Genomic DNA, 25305 nt, shown 5'->3' on the forward strand with positions numbered 1-25305 from the left:
AGAGGAAGGGGGCTGTGAAGAGAGGAAATGAGGGGTAAATCTGGAAGTCCAGGATGGGGCCAATGGGGGAATCAGATACTAAATGAAGGAAGTTGTGTTTTATCCCAAGAATCAGAGCAAACACAGATAAAGATTTAAACTAGGACATGGAAAAGGACTTAGGAAGGAAGCCATTGGAGATTCTGTACAGTTAATGGAGACATGACTTTTCTAAATACTGGGTGAGAATCTTGGTTTTGAATTCTGGGTAACCAAGAAACTGGGTGTGTCACTAGCCAATAATTAAATTGAGCAGGAGAAAATAAGGGAGCATCTTTTTTGGTGAAATGGTATTTTTAAAGTGATTGTGCACTGCTTATTTTGAGCTATCCAGCCAACTCAGAAAATTACATCAAGTGTATGAGGAGATCTGGGCATGGTGGCTCATGTCTATAGTCCCAGAGGCTCAGGAGGTCGAGGCAGGAGTATCACAAGTTCAAGGCTAACCTCAACAACTTCACGAGGGCCTAGCAGCTTAGCCAGACCCTGTCTCAAAATTTAAAAATATTAAAAGGACTGAGGATGTGGCTCAGTGGTTAAGTGCCCCTGGATTCCATCCCCAGTACCAAAAAAAAAAAAAAAAAAAAAAAAAGCATAAGGAGGAAGGCAGAGAGTGGGATAGTAATTGGATGAAAATATGGTCACAGTGGTGAATAAGATTGTATGACATGGGCTTGCTGGGCATCTACCAGACCTGTGTTGTAGAAAGTGGTATTTCAGTGGAAAAAAAAAAAATGATAGTAACCTTGAACATCTCAAGGGTGAAAGGGAGAGTAGAATTCCAATGGGTGAGCAATGAGGAAAGCTAAGGTATAAATGTGATAAGAACTAATGTAAGTTTGGTCCTAGTGAGCAGAAAGAGGTGACTTAACACAGTTAAAAAAAAAAAAAAGATATATAAAAAGCTGCAAATTGAAGGGAGACAGTGTGAGTGATGGCAGGCAGGGAAAGAGAAGAGAGGGAGGGAAATGTTAGTGATTTGGTGGTAATGGCAGGCCTCTGTGAAAAGAAAGTTATATGGTACAAGATGGAGAGGGGAACATGGTGATTTCAATCCCAATTGCTGAAAATAGATTTAAATGACAGCATTGAGGTCTCAGGGTGTCAGTGGGCCCTTTCTATTTTACTTCCTGTAGGAAGGGACCAGACCCTAAGGTGTGAAGATGTGAGCAGCTTATGGAAGAGCAGTCAGCAGTTGTCACATGGGATTGGCCTCTGTTTTTTTCTCAGCTTCATACTCATGCTAAGTTTAGTTTGGGAGAGGAGGGGACAGTTCCTATCATTGAGAAGCTGGCAATAGGGCAAGCTCCTCACAGAGGACAGTAGTTTTAATATAACCAACCTTGAGACAAATTCTGAACAGTGATATTATAAGATGTCAGAGCACAGGGCCCATCATGCTGGCCTATGTGGGGTCTATTGGGGGAAGGCTTCCTGAATTATGTGTGGCTTGAACTTGACCTTTGGATAAGCAGAGAGGTAGGAGTGTGAACTATATAAGCAAAGGCAAAGAATAGGATGTTTTGCGCTTGGCCCTCAGGAGCAGTGGTCCCTGATCCTGGGGGATTTCAGGTCTTTAGGAGGAGAGGGCCTGCAGAGAAACAATTGGGGAAATAGATTATGACAGGGAAGGAGAATGGGTTTGAGAGACAGACCACTGGTTAGTCCTGGCTCTGAAAATGGTTATCTAGGTCATCACAGGAGATGTACTTAAGCTTTCTGAGTCTCAATGGGCTTAATCTGTAAATTAAGGGTCAGAAGAGATACCTCATAAAATTTTATGTTATGAACCATCCACCATGGCGCATAGTGGTAGATATTATGCCTTCTTTGCTTTTCTTGCATATAGTTGGTGTGCATTTTCATTTCCAGAAGAATCTAACTCTATAGGTAGACCACTGCTATCTCATGCTCCTCCAAATCATCTTTCAAACAGGTGCCCATCTGCTTACAGCTCTCCTGTTACCTAAAGGTGAAAGTCAAAGTGCTATCACCTCCAGCCTGATGACTCTGCTGTATACTCAGTCACGTGGAACTACTTAACAATCTGTACACACAGCAAATTTTCTTGGTCCGTCTTCACAGAATCTTCTATGCCCCCAGCCTCTCCTTTTATTGTTATCTTGTCCCTTGTTTTAAGGTCCTACATTATTTGAAACTTTTCCTAAGTAGCTTCTGACCCCACAATCTTCTCACCCAAAAAATAAAACAAAACAAAAAAACCCCAACCAAACAAAACAACCACAACAAAAAGCAAACCTCTCCCTGTGTTGTGTTCCCATACCAACCAACACAGACTTCTACAGCAGTATGTTCATATTTGTCTGCATTTGCTTGGTCGTGGCCTGGCTCATCCAATGAAATCTGACATGCTTAAAGGCAGAGATCATGTCTCCTGTATTTTACTTGCCTTCCAGAGCTCAGAATGGTGACCAGTCGTGTTGAGGGAGTGATAGATGAAGCAGAAAACCAATGATATTTTCTTATTAACTCTGCTTCTGCTGAGCTGGGGTCTGGGGTTAGGCTGGACCAGGACTGCACAGCTGGATTTTTTTTTTTTAGCTACTTTCTTTCTCTTTACCCAGAGTGGCAAGGGGCAGGACACTAGACAGACTAGAAGTTTATTTTTTCTTTTGGTACTGGGTATTGAACCCACATGAGTTTACCACTAAGCCACATCCACAACCCTTTCTATTTTTTAATTTGAGGCAGGATCTCCATAAATTGCTTAGGGCTTGATAAGTTGCTGAGATTGGCCTTGAACTTGGGATCCTCCTGCCTCAGCCTCCCAAACTGCTGGAATTACAATCATGTGCACCAGACTAGTTTTTCTGTTTTCCTATTTTACTTTAGAATCACCTAGTCACTCTCCTGCCCAGTTCCTCGCCAACCACTCAGAAGCCCTCCCCTGCCTAGAATGGATGAATTCTTTGTGCCCATAGTTATATCTTGGCCTATGAGCTACAGTCTGGTAAGACAGGTCCCTGAAGGCTTTGTTTGATGTTTGAATTGGTCAATGCTTCTTTGAATCTGAAGGAGTTGGATTCTTGTAAACCTCTTTACACTGTATTGGTCACCCTCTGCCCCATGGCTGTGAAGTTAGGGGAAATAAGTTGTCACCACAGTCAAGTTCAGTAACTGAATCTGACTGTCCCCATACCTGGGTAGCCTTCAGCAGCAGAACTGACCTCAGGTGCCAAACTGAAGTCAATTGGACATGTCTTTCTAATCTTCCCTACCCATTTTCTTTCCCCCCATTATATAGTTTGTCTTTTTACTTTTTTTTAATGGTGTAATTTGCAGCCCAAAAGTTTTCATTTTGATGTACTGATGTCTAACCTGTTTTCAGTTACTTACAGATTTTTATATCTACCTTACTTTTTTCCCAACTTCTTTATTGTGGTAAAATACGTAAGATTTTTCATCTTAACTATTTCCATATAGTTCAAAAGTATTAAATAAATTCATAAGGTTATGCAACCATCACTATCATCTATCCCCATAATTCTTTTCCTCTTGTAAAATTGAAACTGCACCCATTAAGCAATAACTCCCCATTCTCTTCTCCCCCAACCCCTGATGACCACTGTGCTACTTTATGTCTGTCTCTATGATTTTGTCTACTCTAAGCATCTCATATAAGTGAAATCATACTGTTTTGTTTTTGTTTTTGGAATTGGGAATTGAATCTGGGGTGATGAACCACTGAGCAACCTCCCTAGCCCTTTTTATATTTTATTTTGAGACAGGGTATCACTAAGTTGCTTAGAGCTGTTCTGGAACTTGCAATCCTCCTGCCTCAGCCTCCTGAACCACTGGGATAGCAGGTGTGCACAACCACGCTTGGCCAGTATTTGTCTTTTAGTGCCTGGCTTGTATCGTTAATCATAACGTCCTCCAGTTTCATTCTTCTCCTGTCCATACTCAGTATCAAAGTTCTGCCTTTGTTTCTTCTCCTTTTGTAGCCTGGCCTTTGGAAAGTATATTTTATTTCAGGAGTCTTATTCTGGAGGGCATTAACCACCATCATCATGCCAGCTTTTCCTATACCTTCCTTAAGAGAGTGACTGTAACTTCAACTTGGACGGTGCCTCATTGACATTTCTAAGCATGAAGCCCACCTTGCCCACTGGCAGAATTGCACGGGATGCAATACTCATGTCTAGGACTTGAAACGGACTCCAGATTCAAATACTGCCTCTGGCACTTGCTAGTTGTAGGGTCTGGGAAATTCCCTTAGCCTTTCAGCTTCTGGTTCATCATCTGTAAAATGGAGAAAAAAGACCGAAGACCTATTTTTGAGGTATATGGTGAGCAATAAATGAGCATCAGATAAGGATGTACAGAATGTGCCATGGAGTTAGGCTGCAGAAGTCCCAACCTGCCCTTTCTGGCTGACTGTGTCTCAATACCCTCCACTAAAAAATGATAATTATGATAATTGTACCCACCTCAGAATTTTTTATGAGGATATGAGCAAGTATATATAAAACTTCTTAAAAAGTGCTTGGTTTACTGGTACCCCTTATACCTTGCAACTCTTGAATTTGTGCAGGTGTTGTAAGAATGCAATACATAGTAACTTTGAAGGTTTCTTTAGCACTTACTGGTATCAAGGATTCCCTTGAATGTAAACTTCTCTAAGATCCTGGAGCTAAAGAACTGTATGGACTGTTTATCCTTATCATACTTTAAACGTTTTCTGAACTTCGGCAGGGGTGGTAAAAAATGGGCATTGTGTGTGCCACGTCTGCATTTCAGGGGAAGAAGCTGAAAGCGATATGACCCAGATGATTTTGTCACTGGAGGAGGTCCAAGCCGTTCCTGGAGAGGAAGACCTCAACTCAGGATGAGTGGGTTCTTGACAAACGTTGCAGAAATGAATCTAAGGATGCAACAGTTAGAGGCACAGAAAGACTCATTTAGGAAAGGAGAGACATATTCAAGGGAGAATGTGGGCTATCTTGATAATGACAATTCCTTAGTCTGGGGTGGGGGGGTTAGCGACAATAGCTAGGGACTGGAGTAGAGATGAAGTTAGGCAGTTTTCCCAGAGCTTGCATTTGTCCTCCATCATGCTACTTTCTGTGGGCAAGGACATGGGCTGGTTGCTAAGGAGTTGCTTGTTTTGCAATTCAATGGTGTATGATCATGTTCCTGAATTCCAATGATTTATAAGTGCTCCTCTTCTGAGACTCAGTATGTCTTATTTGTCTGTACCCCAAATTCCGTTCTCAATTTTACCACCCTGGGTGCTCAGAAAAATGTGCTTTTGGTGTATAATCACAGGGTCTCACTCTTACCCAGAATATTCATGATGATAGTAATTAGATCTCTCTAATTAAAAGTGTTGGAAAAACTCTCAAAGTACTTACTTTCATAAACTTGTGAGAAGTGATGATATGAGGATAATTTTCAAAGAAAGCAAAACAGGTGTTGTATAGGGAAAATTCTAGTTATTCTGAAGACAGGCAACTATTTGTTCAGTGAAGAGTCTGTGGTTCATCTATGGGACACACACACTCACACTGGGCATTTATCAGAGCTAGGGGATGGGTCTGGGCCCCACTCCCAGAGTTTCTGATTCAAAAGTTCTCTGGTGATCCAAGAATTAGCATTTCTAAGAATTTCCCAAGTGGTGCTGATGTTGTTGGTCCTGGGTTAGATGCTTTTTTTTTTTTTTTTTTTTTTTTTTCCTGAAATTTGCCTTATAAGCATCACTTAAGGAGTCTTCTAGAGATATCTTGTCAGGCCCATTGCACACCCCAGAATCAGAATCTGCTGGTGAAAAGAAAGTTTAAGCACACCAGCTAATTCTTATGATGGGGCAAACTTTGGAAAGTCCTGGGAGAGAGAAATCATTTCCAAGCCCTCTCCCTGGTAGGCTCCATTAAAGAGAGTAAGTAAAGCTGACGGGTGCAACTAAAGCCCAAGGATGAGGGGAACACCCATTTACTTGACAGTGCTTTAATTGAATTTAGAGCAAATTTAGATTAAATTTAGAATGGGAAGACTGTTCTCTACCAGGCTGTATGTTAGGATTAGCTTGGGAGCTTTAAAATCCTTAAGAACAAGTACATCAGAACCTGAGACTGATTCCCAGACATCCATATTTTTAAATGCTTCTCAGGAGTTTTCAATGTGCATCCAAGCTTATCAATGACAGAAATGGAGAAACTAGGATTCTGGTCTCTATTTTGCAGCAAATTAGCTGCATAACTGAGGAAATGTTTCCTAATGTCTTTGGACTTTTTTTTTTTTTTTTTTTTCTTTTGGTAAATGGAGGTGTGGGGCACATGAGAAAGGGAAGAAAAAGGGAAGGAGGGTGTGTTTGGATTAAATCCATGGATCTCAGTCTTGGCTGTGCATTTGAATTATCCAAGGGAAATAAATAATAAAAACAAATAATCCATGGATACATAAAGTTCACTGCGGAATGTACAGGGCTAAAACTTGGGTGCTGATATTTTTAATTCCCCAGGTGATTAGAATGTGCATTTAGGGCAAGAACCATTGGATTAGAGGATTTTCAGAACTCCTTATGAGTCATACATTATGTATTTTTATATAAATTGGTTATTGACTTCCTATAGCCAGTGTCAAAGCATTTACTGAGAAGAATAGAGACAGGAGTTTTAAGCATCAAGTAAACATCCTATGCCAAATGACTTTCCTCACCATGCTATGCACTTGTACTTAACTGCTTATTGAATTATATAACTGGAGCAAATCTTTTGTGGAACACTCATTATTTGCTTGATACCTTACAAATATCCTCAGCAGAAAGTTGGACATTATTACATCAATTTTATAGAAGAGAACATGATTGCTTAAATAACTAACTTTCCCATGTCGTAGAACTATCCAGTTTCACCTTGCAATGCTGGTTACATTATGCAGATACTTTTCAAATTATGATGTACATGGTAATTACCTGTGGAACCTGTTAAATACAAAGTCTGACTCAGTGGGTGTAGGACAGACCCATTATTGTAGGTTTCTAACAAGTTCATAGGTAATACCTTTAGGACTAATTTGTGGACAATACCTCACCTCTTACCCCACCTCTTCACTCTTCATGCATTATTCTGGACCTAAAGGGTCTAAGCACATACAAGGGGTAACCTCTCTCCAGCCCCCAAAATATCCATCCCAGAATATTATTTTTTCAAATAGACCATTTGGGTGTTTTGGCCCATATTCTAGAGATACTGCCTATTTTTTTGCACTGATTATTTGTATGAATTCCTTTAAAAATCTCTGACATCTTCTTTGGAACATTTTCACACTTCATCACTTTTTTAAAAAAATTTTTTAAAGTTGTAGATGGACACAGTACCTATGTTTTATGTGTTTATTTTCATGTGGTGCTAAGGATCAATCCCAGTGCCTCATAGGTGCTAGGCAAGTGCTGTACCACTGAGTCACAACCCCAGCCCACACGTCATAGCTTTTAAGCCCCTGAAGACAGATTAGATTTTTGGATAAGCTTTATCTGGTGAAATAATGGATGGTGGTATAGCGTTTGCATGAATGTAAATAAATGTATAAATATGAAGAAGTGAAGAATGAAAAGATTCTTGCCTTTGATGAACATTTCCAGAGAACAGCTTGAAAGTGATATAAGTGCAGATAGTTCTATCAGAGGCAAAGACCACTGAGACTGGAGCACTTGGGGCAACTCATATTCTGATCAATGCATGGACACCAGAGTAGCCTTCATATTTATAATAGGACCATCATCCTTCAGGAGTCAGCAAATTTTATTGCTGTGAGTAGTTACTAATTTTGGCTTTACAGGCCAAAAGGAGTCTCATATATTTTTCTGTATCTTTTAACTATTCTTGATAAGTGTAAGACCATACTTAGCTTAAAGGCCATACGAAGACAAGCCACTGCTACATTTGGCCTACAGGTATGTGTCATTACTCATATTTCATTACTAAATAATGCCAGTGGACAAGAATGTACATTGTGTGTGCATGATATATTTTGTTGGAAATGAATCGTTAAGTCCTTTAAAAATATTTCCTCAGGATTTAGAGAATGTTAAAATAATATTTGCAATTTTTGCTTAAGTAAGCACTTACATTGAGGAAGTCACTCAAATATCTTTCTAGCCCCCCTTTTTTCTCTTTCTTCCTCTTATGTATACACACAAAATCTTATTTGTGGCACCATAATATGTATGCTTACTAAACCTGGATCCCACAACAAAATTACAGAGACATTTGAGGCAGAAGTTCAGGGTTAAATAAATAAACAGCCTGCCTGGAGAACACAGAGCTAAACAGAAGCAAGATGCATAGAATTTCCTCATTACTTGCTCCTCACTGGGAATATTAGTCAGAACGCCATCTTTAGCTTTATTTCACATAGCAAATTGAAAGGTCAGGCTGACTGGTCATTCACCTAGATGACTGATTCAGCTAGCAGAGAAAAAAATGACCTCCTGAGGATGAAAGCAAAATAGTTCTCTTGTAGAAAGTTGCTAGGCTGAGTCACATTTGAAGGGCATTGTGGGGCTAGGCCTGCTCCTACGGGCATTGGTTTACAAGAATAACCTTGGCTGAGAGTTCATGCGTACTTTTGCAAGTGCAGCTGCTCCTTCCAGCTAGACCTAGATGTGGTCTCCTGAGGGCATGAAGATGAAACTGGGATGCATCTGTGCTCCAGGCCTGCCCATGACTCTGTGATGGCTGCATCTGCTGCCCAGCAAGGCACAGGTGCTATTCGAAGGTCACCTTGGAAGAAAAGGAATTCCATGTGTTGGGGCCCTTTCTGAGAGTGTACCCAGCTTACATGGAATAAACCCTGCTGCCTGGCCTCTGGCACTGCTCTGCCCCTCTCTTTGGGCATCATGGAAACATTTTAGCTTTCAATGCCGAACAGCATTACTGGCATGTTTGTAGGCATCCATGCACTGGCATATTTGTGACCCAGAGAAGGAAGGGAATTCAGGGCACTCAAGGGATTTTCCAGCGTGAAAGAGATTTGTGAAAGTGTTGGTTATCAATGAAACCAGGAGGCACTGTCTAATTGCATGTGGGTCTTGCAGGACAGAGACAGGAAGAAGCTGTAATAGCCACAGCAGGTATGATGAAAGTGGGAGAAAGCACACCTGCTGGGCTAATGATGTTAGATAGCCAGGAAAAAGCTCTCATAGGTATTGTTAAGCAAAGGAGAACTTGAAGCTGGTGTCAGGAACCAGAGTATGAAGGCAGATAATGAGAACAGAATTGGGACGAATGTGAATGCACGGGAGGGGGGTTTTGTAAAATATCAGACATGGCTCTGTGACTCTTGGATAGTTTTGTTTGTCCTGTGAAATAAATCTGAGATAGGACAGACGGGGAGAGTTCTCTCATGACTGATCTGAGAATGGGTGACTTGAACCTAGGGAAAGACATAAAAACAGGGAGCTGTGCAAAACCAGTAATGGACAAGGATATGTTTTAATAAAACTTTACTTATGAAAATAGATGATCAGAGGAAGGAAAAAAACCCGAATTTTTAGATAAAATTGAAGAGGAAAGTTCCTTGTTCTTGCATCCTTCCCTAAAGGCTTATCTGTGTGGCCAAAAGTTTCTGCAATGTACATTCCCCCTCAAAGCTCTTGAGGACTCAGAGACATCTTAATTAGGTCAAGATGCTCTATTACCTAGGAGAAGAAAATATGACCTTTGTGAATTGTTACTTTGATTAATCAATTAAGCATCCTTTGCTAGGTAAACTATCAGTGATAAGGAGAGTGAAATTTGGGAGATAAAGGAAGATGGAGACAGGAAAGGAAAAATTGTCTGGGGCAGCAAGGCTGCCTCAGAGCCATGTCTATACTTGCGGGGTGCAAGGTCTCATATAGGGTGTCATGGGGACCAGAAGGATGAATATAAATCAGCCAATACCCTCAAAAAGGTTGAAGTTTAATTAAAGATCTTTGGTATCTATGTGTATCTGTATCTATATATCTAATTTTCTAAGTATCTATTCATTCATGTATACATGCCACAAACAGTGCATAAAGCAATAGCATATAGCAGGCAGTAATCTGTGATACAGTCAATAAGTGTGACGGAGTTTAGAAGAGAGAGCTATTCCTATTGGTTAATGCAAGCTGAACATCTTCAGTGACACATGGACCCTGTAGGCTGGTAGGAGTTTAATTGTAGAGGCATTGCCCCCTTCAAGAAGATAGCCTGGGACATAAATGTGGTCTCATCACCATCTCCTTCATTAAGTTGGAGTTTTTTTGCAAAACGGGCTGAAGTCATGGATCTAATATCAGTTAGGATAGTTAGACTCACTAAGCCTGATAGATATGGTCTTGATTCCACTCCTCACTCATCGTCTTGGAATGTTTAAGACCAGGCTTTAGAGAAGAACTGCACTCATTAATTCATCTGGATCTTCTTTCTGCAAACATTCCTTGGCTCCCTCTAAATGCCAAGCACCGGATGGTTGATTGCAGCTCTTCCCCATTGCTCAAGACAGATCCTGGAGTGCCCATCCTACTAATATGCAGCCCACATATATGAAGATCAACATGTTTTATTCACTGAAAATAAGCGAAGATTGTATTTACTTACCTAGGACTCTTGAGAAACAAAATAATAGTGGAGAATAATAAAATTTCACTTCTTTGATGTAAAGTTGGAGAAAAAAATCCCAGGAGCCCCATTAGTAATTAAAAGGGCATTATATTCATTGCATAATTTTAGATAACACATGATAAGCCTCTCCCATCCTTTTCACATAACCACACATTATTGATGAAGCAGCATCAAGAAGGCATTAGGTGATGCTTTATTGCATTATTTTAAGCCACTGAGGTTTTTATACATGAAGGGTATAGATTTATGCTGAGTGATTCAGCTATGAAGCAGGCACATCAATTTGTTCATGAATGTGAGCTGGTGATTACCTCCATTAAAGTCACTAGGGCAGACTGATCACTTTAATTTAGGCAGAGGCATGCAAATAGCATTTGCTAGTGCTGTGTGTATATCCCTAAGAACACAAGCAAAAGAACTGTTTTGCATCCCAGAGGAGCCCTAGGAATTCAGATTTGTGTTGACACAGGTGTATAACTACAGGCAAGGGTGCAAGGCCTGGTGGGACTATAAAGGAACTGCGTTGCAGTTCCATGTGGCAGGATATTGCATACGTTTTGTTTGGTATTAGCTACTGAATGCTAATTTGATTCTACATTGCCAAAAGGATGGTACAGGGAGCATAGAGTTGTAGCCATTTCTAGATCATAGAACTTGGGGACCTCTTCAGTATGATAAAGTTGTGGCAGATCGTGTGGTTCTCTCGTTTCTCCAACATGAAAGAAACTGAGGGGATTTAGTAAATTCAGAAACACTGGAATTAAGCACCTGTGATCTCAGCTATCTGGTGGAATATTGAGAGATTCTGCTCTGTAAGACTTCACAGTCTATTTGGGGTAATGTGGAACTACTTCTTAGATAATCCTGATTTCCATTTGTGATTGATGGAGTGAATAGAAGGAAGAGCATTCGAATGGAGAGAGCTATGGGGAATTGGCAATTTTCTCATTCTTGGGGAGCTTTCAGCAAGCACTATGTTTTTATGTAAACAAGTTAGTTTTTCTCATGTGAAATTTCACTTTTGACTGGATGCCTAAAGTTGTATGTTACTTTATTTTGGTAATAGCAAAACTGCAGAATCCCCTAACTGTATGTCAGCAGAGGATTGACTTACTAAGTAATAAATAAAGCAACAACATTAGGGAATATTTTTACCAAAAAATAATGTTTAAAAGTATATTGAAATATATAGGTGGGCATGATGTTGCATGTCTGTAATCGCAGCTATTGAAGAGGCTGATGCAAGAGGATCATAAATTTGAGACCAACCAGGACAACATAGTAAGATCTGTCTCAAAATAAAAAAATAAAAAGAACTGGAGATGTAGCTCAGTGGTAATGCACCCCTGGATTCAATCCCCAGTACACAACACACACACACAGACATACACACACACGCACACACACACATAAAAATTTTTTTAGAAAGTGTATAGAAAATATTTGGGATATAATAAGAGATGAAATAGGCAGAGACAAAAATACTATATATATGAAGTTGCAATTTTATGCAGACTTCATAATTTCAGGCTAAACTCTACAAATTATCATATGGAAAGTATGACTTTTTTCACTCTTTATGATCACCTCTCCTTAGAACTCATCTTAATATGAGCTTTTAAAACACAGTACAGTTGGCCCTTTTTATCCACAGGTTCCAAGTCTGAAAATTCAATTAACTGCAGATAGAAAATACTTGGAAAATAATTGCATCTGAACTGAATACATACAGACTTTTTTCTTGCCATTATTCCCTAAACAATACAATAGAACAACTATCTACATAGCATTTACATTGTAATAGGTATTACAAGTAATCTAGAGATGATTTAAAGTATATGGTAGTACATAGTTTATATGCAAATACTATACCATTTTATATAAGCTGTTTGGAACCAATACCAAGAGATGACTGCACCTGTTCAGGTTGTCTCTTCCCACCAAAATATAAGCTCCTCTGAGGCATAAATATTATTTAATTTGTATCTTCGGTGACTTCCACCTATAGATACTCAGTATTCACTGGATGACTAAATAAATCAGTGATTGGATATAGTCATTAAACTATATGTTATACTTTTATAGTGACCTTTCAATAAAATGTATAATATGAAAATAATACTCATCATATCTTTACTGGGTGGCGTGTTCATGACTACTCATTTCTCATTTCAACCCTGTAACAACTTTATAAGGCAGATGTTGTTACTATTTTATACTTTATTATTGAGGAAATTAAGTTTCAGAGATGCAAAGCATCTTGCTCAGCTAACAAGAATAACAGAACAGACTTAGCAATTATGTGATTAAGAAATTTAAGTTTATAGAGTGATTGAGAGGATCATATGCTTCAGAGAGGCCACTTAAAACAGAAGCAAGAGAAAAGGGGGTTTTTCTTTTCCCCTTTTCCCCCATGTCCTCATTGTACACTCAGTTGCCAATATAATACAGAACCATCTTTCTTTGCTCAAATTATCCCTGACGTAGAAGTCTCCTCCATCCTTCAGAACTTCAGCTATTAGCAGTCAGGCTGATAAACTCGTGCCAGTGTTAAGCAGCTCCTTTTTAAAAGGAATTCCTTAATACCTTGACTAAAGGGGACACACTCCTAGGAATGTCTCCATAGCAGCCAGACCTGACTCTCCTCAAAGCAAGTTTTGAAGGTGGCACTTAGTATACTCTTAAGTCAAGTCTGTGTAAACCTGTCCCTCTTAAAGCCAGTTTCTGTGTCTTAACATGGTATGCTTCTGTCTTGCCTCCCAAAGATTTCAGGAAGTTGTATCATCCATATCTTACTGACTGTCAAACTCCATCTGTAATGCAGAAGTCACATTCTGAAAGAATCTTGAATTCTAGGCAGGGTAGGCAGGTATATGTTAATGCCTTCCTGGGTGAAGATTATATCAGCACAGGTAAGTGAATAATGCTTCAGAGAGCAACCATAGCACTCTGTTGCCCTTACAGTTATAGAGAATAGCAGCTGGCATGGAATTTGTACCATCATTCCTTTTCTCTGTGATTTTATGTGGCCACGTGACTGGTGACTGTAAATTCAAGTAATTCCCTTTTAATAGTAAATAAGCTCATTTTATCTTCAAATTTATGATGATGATGAAATATTAACACAAGGAGCAAGTACTTTATGGACCTCCGAATTGCTATTCTGTTTTATTTCAATAGTGTGTTCTTCTTAAAATACCAATATGATACCTGAAGCTGTAAAAATTAATGAAATGATACAGTATTTGGGGGTTGAATGCACTGAATATGTGCTGTGTTTGGAATGGAACAGAATGACGAATATTATAAAATGAAATTTGATTTTCAGGGCCAGAAAAGGAGAGAATGTTCTCATCTTTCCAGTATACCTCGTATCACTTTGCAGCTACAAGCCTAAATACTTTATTACCAGAGGTTTTTAATATCTAATTAAAGCTCAATCTTCCAGACACTTTAACTTTTCTTGTAAGTGTTCAAATGAGACTGTGTGGTATTTTTGAGGTGGAATTGATTTCTGTGGCAGTGTCCACATAAAACTGAGTGACACAGACATAGCGCATAGCTCATCTGGAACTGTGAGTTGTACAAGGTGCTTTTGTGAATAAAAATCATCTTGTGTGGACTGGGGTTGTAGCTCAGTGGTCGAGTGTTTACTTAGCATGAGGCCCTAGGTTCATTCCCAAGCACCAAAAAAATAAAAGACAAAAACAGAAATCTTGCATTTTATATGTTCACAGTGTATATTTTATGAAAGCTTCACATTTTTTATTCTTGTCAATTTCACTGTCCCATCAGTCTCCCAGGAATATCGCCACTCTGTTTTTGGTCAACTGAGGTACTTATTAAAGGGCTAGAGAATGGATGCCAATTGCAATGCAAATTCAGTTCAAAAGGCAAGCTCTTTTCTTACAAGAATCAGTATCAGCTCTCCTTGCTGATTTATTTTCTGACTTTTCCTGCTAATAATATTATTATTTGCTTCACTTACACTCTGTGCCCCCAGAAGAGGAAAAAAACAAAACAAAACAAAACAAAATAATCATTGAGCAGCCAGAAAGTTGTTCATCAGGTAATCAGAAAAGAAATACTATGAGATGGACATCTTACCTGTACCTGATATGTGAAATGATTCCCACCCAGGAGCACTGATGTCTTCCTTTTCTAAACTCTTAAATTTCTTTGTATCAGCAGCACATAATTTAGTGATGGCTGCTAAACTTCCTCCTTTTGGCCAAGATGATTTGTTTTTAAGGCACTAAGTCAGAGATGAAGACTGGCCTAGTCTTTTTGACTTTTACTTCCCCAAATCCATTATGTTCTCAAAAGTCATGGAGGAGTGTGTCCTTTCATAGTTAGATTGCTGGAGGGGTTAATACAATAGGCCACCTGCACTCATGGCCTAGTCAACTTTCGGAAACCCCAAATCAATTTAAATAGACCAAAATTTAATACCTGATGATAGACTTTATTGTTTCTAACCTTCCAGGAAGTCGAATAACTCTTGTTGCCTCAGCCAAGTTGCAAATAATTCAAGAATGGAGAAAGTAATGGCCAGAGCCAGCTGGGTATGCATGTCCTATAAATGTTGGTTGACATGAGCCAGTTCCAAAATTCTAACAGATTCAATCACATCACTCAGCATCTTGGATTGTAATCTATCCGTGGCCTATCGTCTTCTTTATTATTTCTATTGATTGCTTCAAATGTCTGTAATTCTAGCCCAACATTCCCTCCCTTATCTCTCCGACCCCCTCTTTAATCATGTTGAATAGGCAATAGATAGAGTAGAAAATACTGTGCTTTGAAAAATAGGATATTTTATTTTACCAGAGTTTCTGATATCATAATATTAGAGCTATAATTAAAGAACAGATAATTGAGTTAAATTAATAATTGTACCTACTCTGTGCAGATTCTTGGACTGATGTTGAGATGTTGACTGGCATTATTGATTGGAACAGCCTCAAAGACCAAAGTGTAGGGTCACCTCCTGACAGAATTTGAGGGACCAGAATATATAAACCCATGCTCAGAGTCACCAAGATGCTAGTAGTTTCAGAGAGAAGGAGAGAAAAGCAAGCCAAAAGAAAAATCAGGAAGGTTGGGATTTGGATCGAGTCCATGACCAATTTAAAATAGGCAAGACTGCCTTCGGAGATACTGAAATCCTTTGCATCACATTGAAAATATTTTCAAAATGTTTCAGAATACAATGCAAAGTAAATGAAATTCTGATTTTAAGTGGAATTAAGCAGTAGGAGTACATTGCAGAGTGAAGGCTGCCAGACTGTAGGATTTGTGGAGCAGGAAAATTAAATAGAATAAATAATTGGAGGACTACCCAGAGTTGCCAACTTCTTATTTTTGCCAAGTCCTGCCATCTCTGTCTTCCCTACTAAGATTCTGATGGGTGATGAGGTACATACATTAGACCTGAGCCACAATACATTCTGTTTAAGCAAAGGATGAGAAGACATTTCAAAAGACACACAAAGAAAAGTTTATTGTCATCATGTGGATGTTTCTGGTTGACATTTCCTATATGCAAGATTCCAGCTCTTCTCAGTCCTAGGTCCCCTGGGGTGACTTCCACTGAGTGACCCAGCGCTAGCATGGCTGCAAAGCTCTGTGTTCTGGACTGCTGCCTCTAGAGCCATTATTTCCTTGACAGTGTTGGTTTGTTCTTGCTTTTCTTACAGGGATGCAAGAAAATATTAGCCCAAGATCTAGTTTCTGGGACATTTTCAGTTTTCATGTTGTTAGGCCACACTCTTTTTAAATTGTCCTCTACTTTCAAAAGTGTGATCTCAAGTCCCTCTCACACCAAACAATGATGGTAAAGGGCAAACAAAGCCTTCATGTAAAATCATCATTTCATGGAATGAAAGGTTGTTCAAGAGCAGAAGTAGGAAGAATTTAATTGAAGCTTAAAAGATGGAACTTTGCATTAGAAAGATATATCTTTATGAAAATTTGTCTACATTATTCTGATCTTTTTTCTGTCACCATAAACAGTGATATTACATTCTGTAACTCACTAAGGACAGAATGTAGACACCATTGTTGACACACTATAGCATTCATTGGTAAACATTTGCTAGAAGGTAAACTGAAAATTTGTCTAGCCAAATTAAGGTGTAGCTCAACTTTATTTTCGAGTATCCATGGTGCATGCCCAATCACCAGTTCTATCCAATAAGTTATTCTTTCACTCATTCAATAAACACATAGAGGGTACCTATTCTTTGTCATGTACTGAATCAGGTACTCAGAATATAAAATTAAGCAAATATAGAATACAAATATAACAAAGGTTAGTCAATATGCAGAATGGAGAAAATCTGAAATAGCAAAAGAAAATGGAAGTTAAGAGCTATGTGTTATTGTCCCTGCTGGATTTTTATAAAGTTTCATGCCCCTGGACATTTAGTATCCTTTCCTATGAATGAGTACAACAAGGCATATTTGTCTTTTCTCATATTTATTTTGAAAACTTAGTATAATAGTGAAAATTATCTGAAGAATGAAAGTACACTACATATTGTAAGAAACAACAAAATTTTTGTGACTCACTTAAACTGTGATTTCTCCTATTACATATTTTCACAGTAATAGACATAATGTATCCTTCATCTTTCTTAAAAGCTTCAGAAAGGGATTCTTACGCTAGTTATTTGTTGAAGTAACCTTTGAAAGTATTCCTCGTCTCACTGTCTACCCTTCGAGCTGCTGGTGAGCAAATAATGCAAAGTAATCACGTAGCTGCTTAGTGGTGGAACCTCGATTGCCAGTTCTGAGCTCCCCCACTTCTCAGCACTGAGCATTTATGTTTATTTCAAATTAGGAATTATGCACGTGTGTAGCACATTTTAATCTCTCGGGGCAGTAAGGCAGCTCCCAGCGGCCTTGTTCTGGATGCTAGAGGTGAACAGGATGCCCAGGGCAGGTGGCTCAGAGACTCCAGGGGATACTGTCTCTTCTAATCACTTGTTTTATTTGCCCTACTGCCCGAAGTCCTTGCTGTCTTCTCCTCTCCTTTGACTTTTCTAATCCTCAATCTCCTGTCCTCTTGACACCATCCTGATGGTACTGATGAGTGCTCTGATGGCAGTTTTGCCTGCTGTTCACCTTGACCTATCAATCTGACCTTGAAATACCAACTCTCACTCCTTGATAAGAAGGAATAACATACATTGAACTGCCTGACCTGAGAACTTTGAATTTAGTTCAGTTGTTTTGGCTTGTAGTGTTTTGGAAAAAATCAAATTTTTAATGTCTTTATAGTAGACTTGCATGTTCTAATTTGCCATGTATTCCACCTTTACCTACTGAGTCACACCAGCCATTTCTACACATCTCTCTCATCTTTCCCTGAAGGCATTTGAGTGACTGCTGATAGCCTCACATCTTCAGGCAGGTCTGGGATCCTGTGGGCAGAGCACTCTAATTTTCAGCTTACAATGAGTCTCAAAATCCAAAGCATTGCCTGTAGCACTTCTCTCACTGGTCAGAGTTAAATACCGATGTGGCCAGGATCATAGGATTCTGTACTTCGTGAGGAATCTTAGGGGGCCCAAGAAAGTGTAGGCAGATCAGGTAGTCCATAGCAAAAAACAGTTCAAACAGACTCAGTTAAACTATATCATTGTGTTGTGCTTGCAAATCTTGAAGCAATAATTTGTTATTTAGTATCTGGGTTTTTTTTTTTTTTTTTTTTTTTTTTTTGCAGAAATGCCTAAATTAGCATATGAAATAGTAATATTTGGTTTAACACAGAAGGGTTCCCTTATCATATTGGTTATGGCATTCTCCCAAGAGTGACCTTTTCCCAGAGAAGGTAAAAGTTTACAACAGTATCCTTTCTGTTTGCCCCAATGTGATTTTCACTTGAGTCCTCTTCAATACAGGTTGCCAATTTGGCCTGTTCCATCTCCAACAATGAGGAAGGGGTGAAATTAGTCCGAATGGCAGCCACCCAGATTGATAGCCTGTGTCCTCAGGTAAGCCTCCAATATTTTATTTCATAAGTCAGTCAATGATATGGTACTCAGGACCCCCTGCACTCAAATCCTCATATCCCTTCTGTCCTTGCCCCATTTCTTCTAACTGGAAAATATTACCCACCAATCATGGGTTCTTTAAAGTTCTGCCTTTCTTACAAAGAACTTCTAACTAACCCATGTATTATGGTCAATTATTATCTTTTCTACTCTTATTGACTTTGTCCTATTTGTTTTGGGTTGTGATTTAAATGCTCCCTATCTATTTACCTTGTCTCAATAAGTAAATTATAAGCTTGCACAGGTAGAAAGCAAGAGTTATATTTCTTGCACATCTGCATTAAGTAAATAGGACTTGTCCAATAAATACTTTTTGAAACACAAGGCTAATTATTATAACTTAAAAAGAAGCAAAACAAAAACTAATGGTAGTTGATAACCTGCTATATCTTTTGTGTTTTGCATTGTTCTGAATACTGACAACCCACGTATCCGTACAAGGTGCAGGGTACAGGGTTTCAATATGGTCTTTCACCTGCTTGCTCTCCTCTGGAAGAGTGTGGTTATCATGTCCCTGAATTATTCCTAATTAATAGGTCATCAATGCTGCTCTCACACTGGCTGCCCGGCCACAGAGCAAAGTTGCTCAGGATAACATGGACGTCTTCAAAGACCAGTGGGAGAAGCAGGTGCGAGTGCTGACGGAGGCTGTGGATGACATCACCTCAGTGGATGACTTCCTGTCTGTCTCAGGTAATTGCAGGCCCCTAACCAGGCAGCTGGAGGAGAGAACAGGATGAGATAAGAAATATCTCACAGATGTCACGGGTCTGTCATTCAAGTGCTCTCCTTGGCCCTTTGAACGTTGGATCATCTCTGCAAATATGATTATAACACCCTCTTGAAAATTTTTTATTTCTAGATACTGAGTCAAGTCATCAGAGGGGGAAAACACAACTTTCTGATAAAGATGTCAAAACCTGAATAGATTATTTAAAGAGGCTTAGATTCCCTTTTAGTTTTTGTAGTCATTTAAGCAGGATGGACTTTGGGTACATCTGAATCATCATGTTAAAAAAGGTTACAGAGTATCAAATTGGTTAATCTACATGGTCTATGTCTTAAAAACAGGCAATCAGTTATTTCAATTTGACTAAGTTAAGTGGGTCATTTTTCTAATAAGCGAAGGTCTGTGACGAGTCAGGTAGAAATATCAGGAATAGAATTAAGCCACTAGAAGGCACAGGAAAGTCATCAAGGCTCTGAGCATTTGTCTGTTAGGTTGCATGAGGAAATGAGTAAAAGGAAACAGAACTAGTCATCACTGTAACTTTCTTCTTTGCAAATGAAGCCAGCCTGGAGGGTGCTAGCAGATTTGAATAACTATGAAGCCAATTTCACTTTTGATGGCACTCATCATGCTGTTCCAAGATCAGGTTACCAGCAAGCAAATGGGCCTTTTTTCCAAATACCAGTTCACCTGAAAGTATCTCTGTGTGGAGGAGGTCAGTTTTCATGAGGCATTAAAAGAACCAAGTGACCCTTGAAAATTCAAATTGACGGGGTGTTGGTTCTACTCAGGTATGTGGAGCTCACTCCTACACAGTCCCTCAGCACAAGTCCTGACTTGACCTGTTTTTGGCCAACTGAGGCCCAAGACACATCACTACTGGAAGGAGCCAGGCATAGGGGTCTCTGACTGCAGCTGTGCAGAAGTGATTTCTGGAGGGAGGCTGCCACGTTTGGGTATTTTTCCTAGTTGCAATCTTTCCTTTTCATGAAGAAACAGACAGTGAATTCTATTGGAAGCTTGTTTGGGAGGTTTGTCTGAGAGCAATGTAGTTGAATCTGTAGATCTGATAGATTATCAGAGAGTCAAGTTTTCAGTGATGGAGGGCAAGATGAGAAAAATGACATACACAGTGTCTGTAAGTTGCTGTTTGCTTTAATTCTCACCAAAATTCTATAATATAGGTATTAGTATTCTAAGTCTTCCTTTGAGAAAACTAAGCCAGTCAAAGGGGAGGTAACTTGGTGGAGATGCTATTGAATCTTGGTCACTTCTTTTCAGAAACTACACAGTTCTCAATAAATCAAGATTAGAAGGGAAATTTCCTTTCCTTGGTGCTTACTACTTTTTACTTTTCTACTTTCATTTTAGATCCCTTCTCCCACCTCTGGTATTCTCATTCCAATTTCTAATCTTATTCTGAAATTTCTCTTGTTTTTTCTTTCCAAGGTGCTTGGTTTTCCATGACTTATCAAAGCAGCTCTTCATTTAAATATCCCCCAATCTGGGGGTTTGATGATAAAAAATGACTCAATATGTTGCCATTCCTTGGGTTTTTGCTTTATTGCTGGATGTGTCCTCATACTGTAAAAGATGCCCCCAAAATGCTTTTTTCATAAGATGCTTAGAAATTGTTCAGATAGATACATTGAGGATTCAGGTGTTAGGGAATAGAAAGGTAGCTACCAATACTAAGCTTCCTTGTAGTATCTATTCAGTATTTATGAAGGTGACTGCAGGACCCCCAGTTAGTGGCAGGAAGACTCCCTACCCAACCTCTGACCTCACATAGCCAGCCTGGTAGCCCCTGGAAATCTTCCTCTGAGACCCCTTCAAAGTACAAATACCTGGATAATACCTATACACTACCTTTTAGCCAGAGAGGAATCATTTGGAAACTTAAAACTTACCCAACTTCTCTTTTTCTTAAATACATGTACAGAAATTTCTGGGGGCAGTAGGGAGAAGCAATGTGAGTAGGCCTTATCTCAGACTTTTTGAATAATGCAAAGCTTTTCTTAATTTCCTTCCCCCAAGCCCTGCCTCTGACACCTTTCTCCCTGCCATTCCTTTGTGCATCTCATTATTACCAGCAACAAGAAAGGCTTTGGATCTGGCTGTTAACACCTGGTGGCCCAGTCCTAGTGGTACAAATGCCATGGCAATCCATGATGGGAAAAGGAATAGGCACTGTCAGGGAGCCAGGTTGGCAGGGCCTGCTGGGGCATGCCTTTGGAATTGACAATCAGGCAGTAGGCACCTTTTCACAGGTAGGATCTGACAAAATTGACACAACCCACTCTTTTTTTTTTTTTGGTAGGCTGTGGACACAGCCAAATAGTTGAGAAAACTTCTACTCTACTTTTTGAGGTAGAGCTAAACATTTTACAAGTTATGTTGCAAGTTTGACCTAGGAGACATTTTGGTATTTTGGAATGGCATTAATGGAATTGTATGTATTAAATTCTTCTTGGGGGAATATCTATGCTGGCATGAAACTCTACTTAAAAAAAATTTTTTAAAGGACTATAGTTGTTTTTTCTTTTTTACTTTTTCTTTTTTTAATGCTACCTAAACTTGTATATCTGAGTGTTTAATTTGTTCATCTGAAATGCAACAAGTTTGGGAGCAATGATGCTAGCTATTAGCATTACGAGAGCAAAACCAATTTTCAATGTGCACTGGGCTCATAAAAATGTGAAATAGCTGCATTAGAACATTTAAACCTTTCCTACTGGGCAAAAACTACATTTTTAGTAGTACTTTAAAATGAGCACCTTGGCATTAGCCATGTGAGAGTTTAATTCTTGGTTCTGGCTCACAAAATTATAGAAATCTAAGATTTGAAAAAACCCTTAACTCAATCCCATAATGTCCAAGATTTTTTTTTTTTGTCTTTTCCATTTCCTTTAGTTATTTTTCTTTACGATCTTGAGTTTGTTTTCTTTAAAAAATTCACACAGTGACTTTGGTTTAGAATTCAGAAATGATAGCATTGTGCTTTATAAAAATTGGATAGTTTGATCATCATTAATTATTTAAAAATAACAAAATTACATATTTTTGAAAGTGGTTGACAAAATCCAAGGACATTTATTGCAAAATATGTTACAGTTGAATGTTTTATGACATGTTTGGATACCTTTCTTGATATTAGAATGCACCATCTAAGGTGCCTGGCAGTTTTTTCTAAAAATGTAATCTCTGGAATAATATCGTGTTTATTACTGCCTTCACCTTTTTTTTTTTCTATTTGGAATAGCATTCTTCTGTCTCCTTACTTTAGGAATTATTCTTCTTCAAAATACCTTAGAATAGAATAAAAATGTGAAATGGATTGCTCTTTTTTTTTTTTTTTTTTTTTTTTTTTTTTGGTACTGGGATTTGAACCCAGAGGTGCTTAACCACTGAGCAACATCCCCAACCCTTTTTATTTAATTTGAGACAGGATTTTGCTAGGTTGCTTAGGGCCTCACTAGGTTGCTGAGGTTCGCTTGAACTTGCAGTCATCCTGCCTCAGTCTTCCAAATTGCTGTGTTACAGGTATACACCACCATGCCCACTGGATTTCTCCTTTTTAATAGACATGTTCATCCAGTATCTATCCTTGATTATCTGCTATCTGAACAATGTTACCAGGAATGAAAATATGAATCAAGTATAGGTTTTGCCTTCAAATAATTGATTGCTTTTCTTGAGATATATATATATATATATATATATATATATATATATATATATACACACTCGCACACACACACACACACACACACACACATACATACATACATACACACACACCAGCCCAGTATGTTCAGAAACACACTGACTGAGGGTGCAAAGGGTAGAAGTTATCTCATGTGCTCTAAGAATCCATATAAATGCAAAGTGTAGTCTTTTAACCAAAGATTTCATGTCTACATGAACAGTTACAGTTATTTTTTTAAATACATTGTTAACTTTGGTGAACAAAATGTAAATTTATTTTAAAGTGTTTTCAACCATATTGGCTTTTACTTGTATGTCATCCATTGGTGTAACTACTCTCATAAGAGAACTATTACTTGTTTTTCAATAAAAGGGGAACTGTAATTGGGGAAGGTTGAGAAATCCTGAGTATACTATCCTAATATTTCAAAAAAATAAATTGACTTAGAAAAATTAGTCAACATATTCTTTTGGCATTTTTGTCTAGTACGAGATAATTGTATTTTATGTTTTGTCTCTGTTTCTTCTATTCTATTACATTGGTCTTCATGTCTATTTTGGTGTCAATACCATGCTGCTTTTGTTACCATACCTCTGTAGTATAATTTGAGGTCAGATATCTTGATGCCTTCTGCTTTGCTTTTCTCACGAAGGATTGCTTTGGCTATTCTGGGTCTCTCTATTTTTCCAAAGGAATCTTATAACTGCTTTTTCTCCTTCTGTGAACATCATTGGAATTTTCATGGGAATTGCATTGAATCTGTATAGCATTTTTGGTAGTATGATCACTTTGACCATGTTAACTCTGCCTATCCAAGAACATGGGAGGTCTTTTCATCTTCTAAGGTCTTCTTTAGTTTCTTTAGTGTTCTCTAGTTTTCATTTTAGGGTCCTTCACCTCTTTTGCTAGATTGATTTCCTGGGTTTTTTGTTTGTTTGTTTGTTTGTTTTTGAGGGTATTGCAAATGGGACAGATTTCCTAATTTCTTTTTCAGCAAGTTCATCATTGGAGTACAGGAATTGATTTATGGATGGTGATCTTGTATCTTGCTATTTTACTGAATTCATTTATAAGTTCTAGAAGTTTTCTGGGGAAGTTTTTGGGTCTTCTAAATATAGGATCATGTTGTCAGCAAACAGATAATTTGGGCTCTTTTCCTATTTGTATCTCTTTATTTCTTTCCCTTGTCTGATTGCTTTGGCTCCAGTTTCAAGGACTGTATTGAATAGGAGTGGTGACAGTGGGCATCCTTGTCTTGTTCCTGTTTTTAAAGGAAATGCTTTCAGTTTTTTTCTCCATTCAGAATAATGTTGGCCTTGGGTTTATCATCTATACCGTTTACTGTGTTGGTTCAGGAACTTACTTCCTTAATAAGATTCCTGAAGTACAAGAAGTAAAATAAAAAATCAGTGAGTATGGTGGCATCAAATTAAAAAGCTTCTTGACAGCAAAGGAAACAAGAGTGTGAAGAGAGAGCCAACAGAATTCGAGAAAATCCTTGCCACCTGCTCCTCAAATAGGGCATTAATACCCAGGATATACAAAGAACTCAAAAACCTTAACATCATTAAACCCAAATAACCTAATCAATAAATTGGCAAAGGAACTAAACAGAAACTTTCCAAAAAGAAGAAATACAAAGTATCAATAAATATATGAGAAGATGTTCAATATCTCTAGCATTTAGACAAATGCAAATTAAAACTACATTGGAATCTCATCTCACTCTAGTCAGAATGGCAATTAGCAAGATTACAAGTAACAATAAAGGCTGATGAGGATGTGGGGGTTAAGGTACACTCATACATTATTGGTGGGACTACAAATTTGGTACAACCACTCTGGAAAGCAATATGGAGATTCCTCAAAAAACTTGGAATGCAACTGCCATATGACCCAGTCGTCCCACTCCTTGGTATATGTCCAAAGGGTTTAAAATCAACATACTGAAGTGATGCAACCACATCAGTGTTTATAGCAGCACAATTCACAATAACCAAGCTATACAGCCAACCTAGCTGCCCTTCAACAGATGAATGAATAAAGAAAATGTGTTATATATACACAATGGAGTATTATGCGACCCTAAAGAAGGATGACTTTATGGCATTTGCTGATAAATGAATAGAACTGGAGACTATCATGATAAGTGAAATA

The 25305-nt window shown here is 38.5% G+C and overlaps 1 protein-coding gene across 4 annotated transcripts in view; it reads left to right on the top strand.

The window, feature by feature from the left end:
* Ctnna2 (catenin alpha 2) overlaps positions 1 to 25305 on the top strand; it is a 1081443-nt gene that overhangs the window by 962242 nt on the left and 93896 nt on the right. For all 4 annotated transcript variants that reach the window (XM_047523044.1, XM_047523045.1, XM_047523046.1 and 1 more), the window contains exons 10-11: positions 18557 to 18649; positions 19246 to 19402. In XM_047523044.1, the coding sequence (XP_047379000.1) occupies positions 18557 to 18649; positions 19246 to 19402 (250 nt within the window). The remainder of the gene's footprint in view (positions 1 to 18556; positions 18650 to 19245; positions 19403 to 25305) is intronic.

The sequence above is a fragment of the Sciurus carolinensis genome, chromosome 13 (assembly GCF_902686445.1).
Source record: "Sciurus carolinensis chromosome 13, mSciCar1.2, whole genome shotgun sequence".
In the NCBI taxonomy this organism is placed as follows: Eukaryota; Metazoa; Chordata; class Mammalia; order Rodentia; family Sciuridae; genus Sciurus; species Sciurus carolinensis.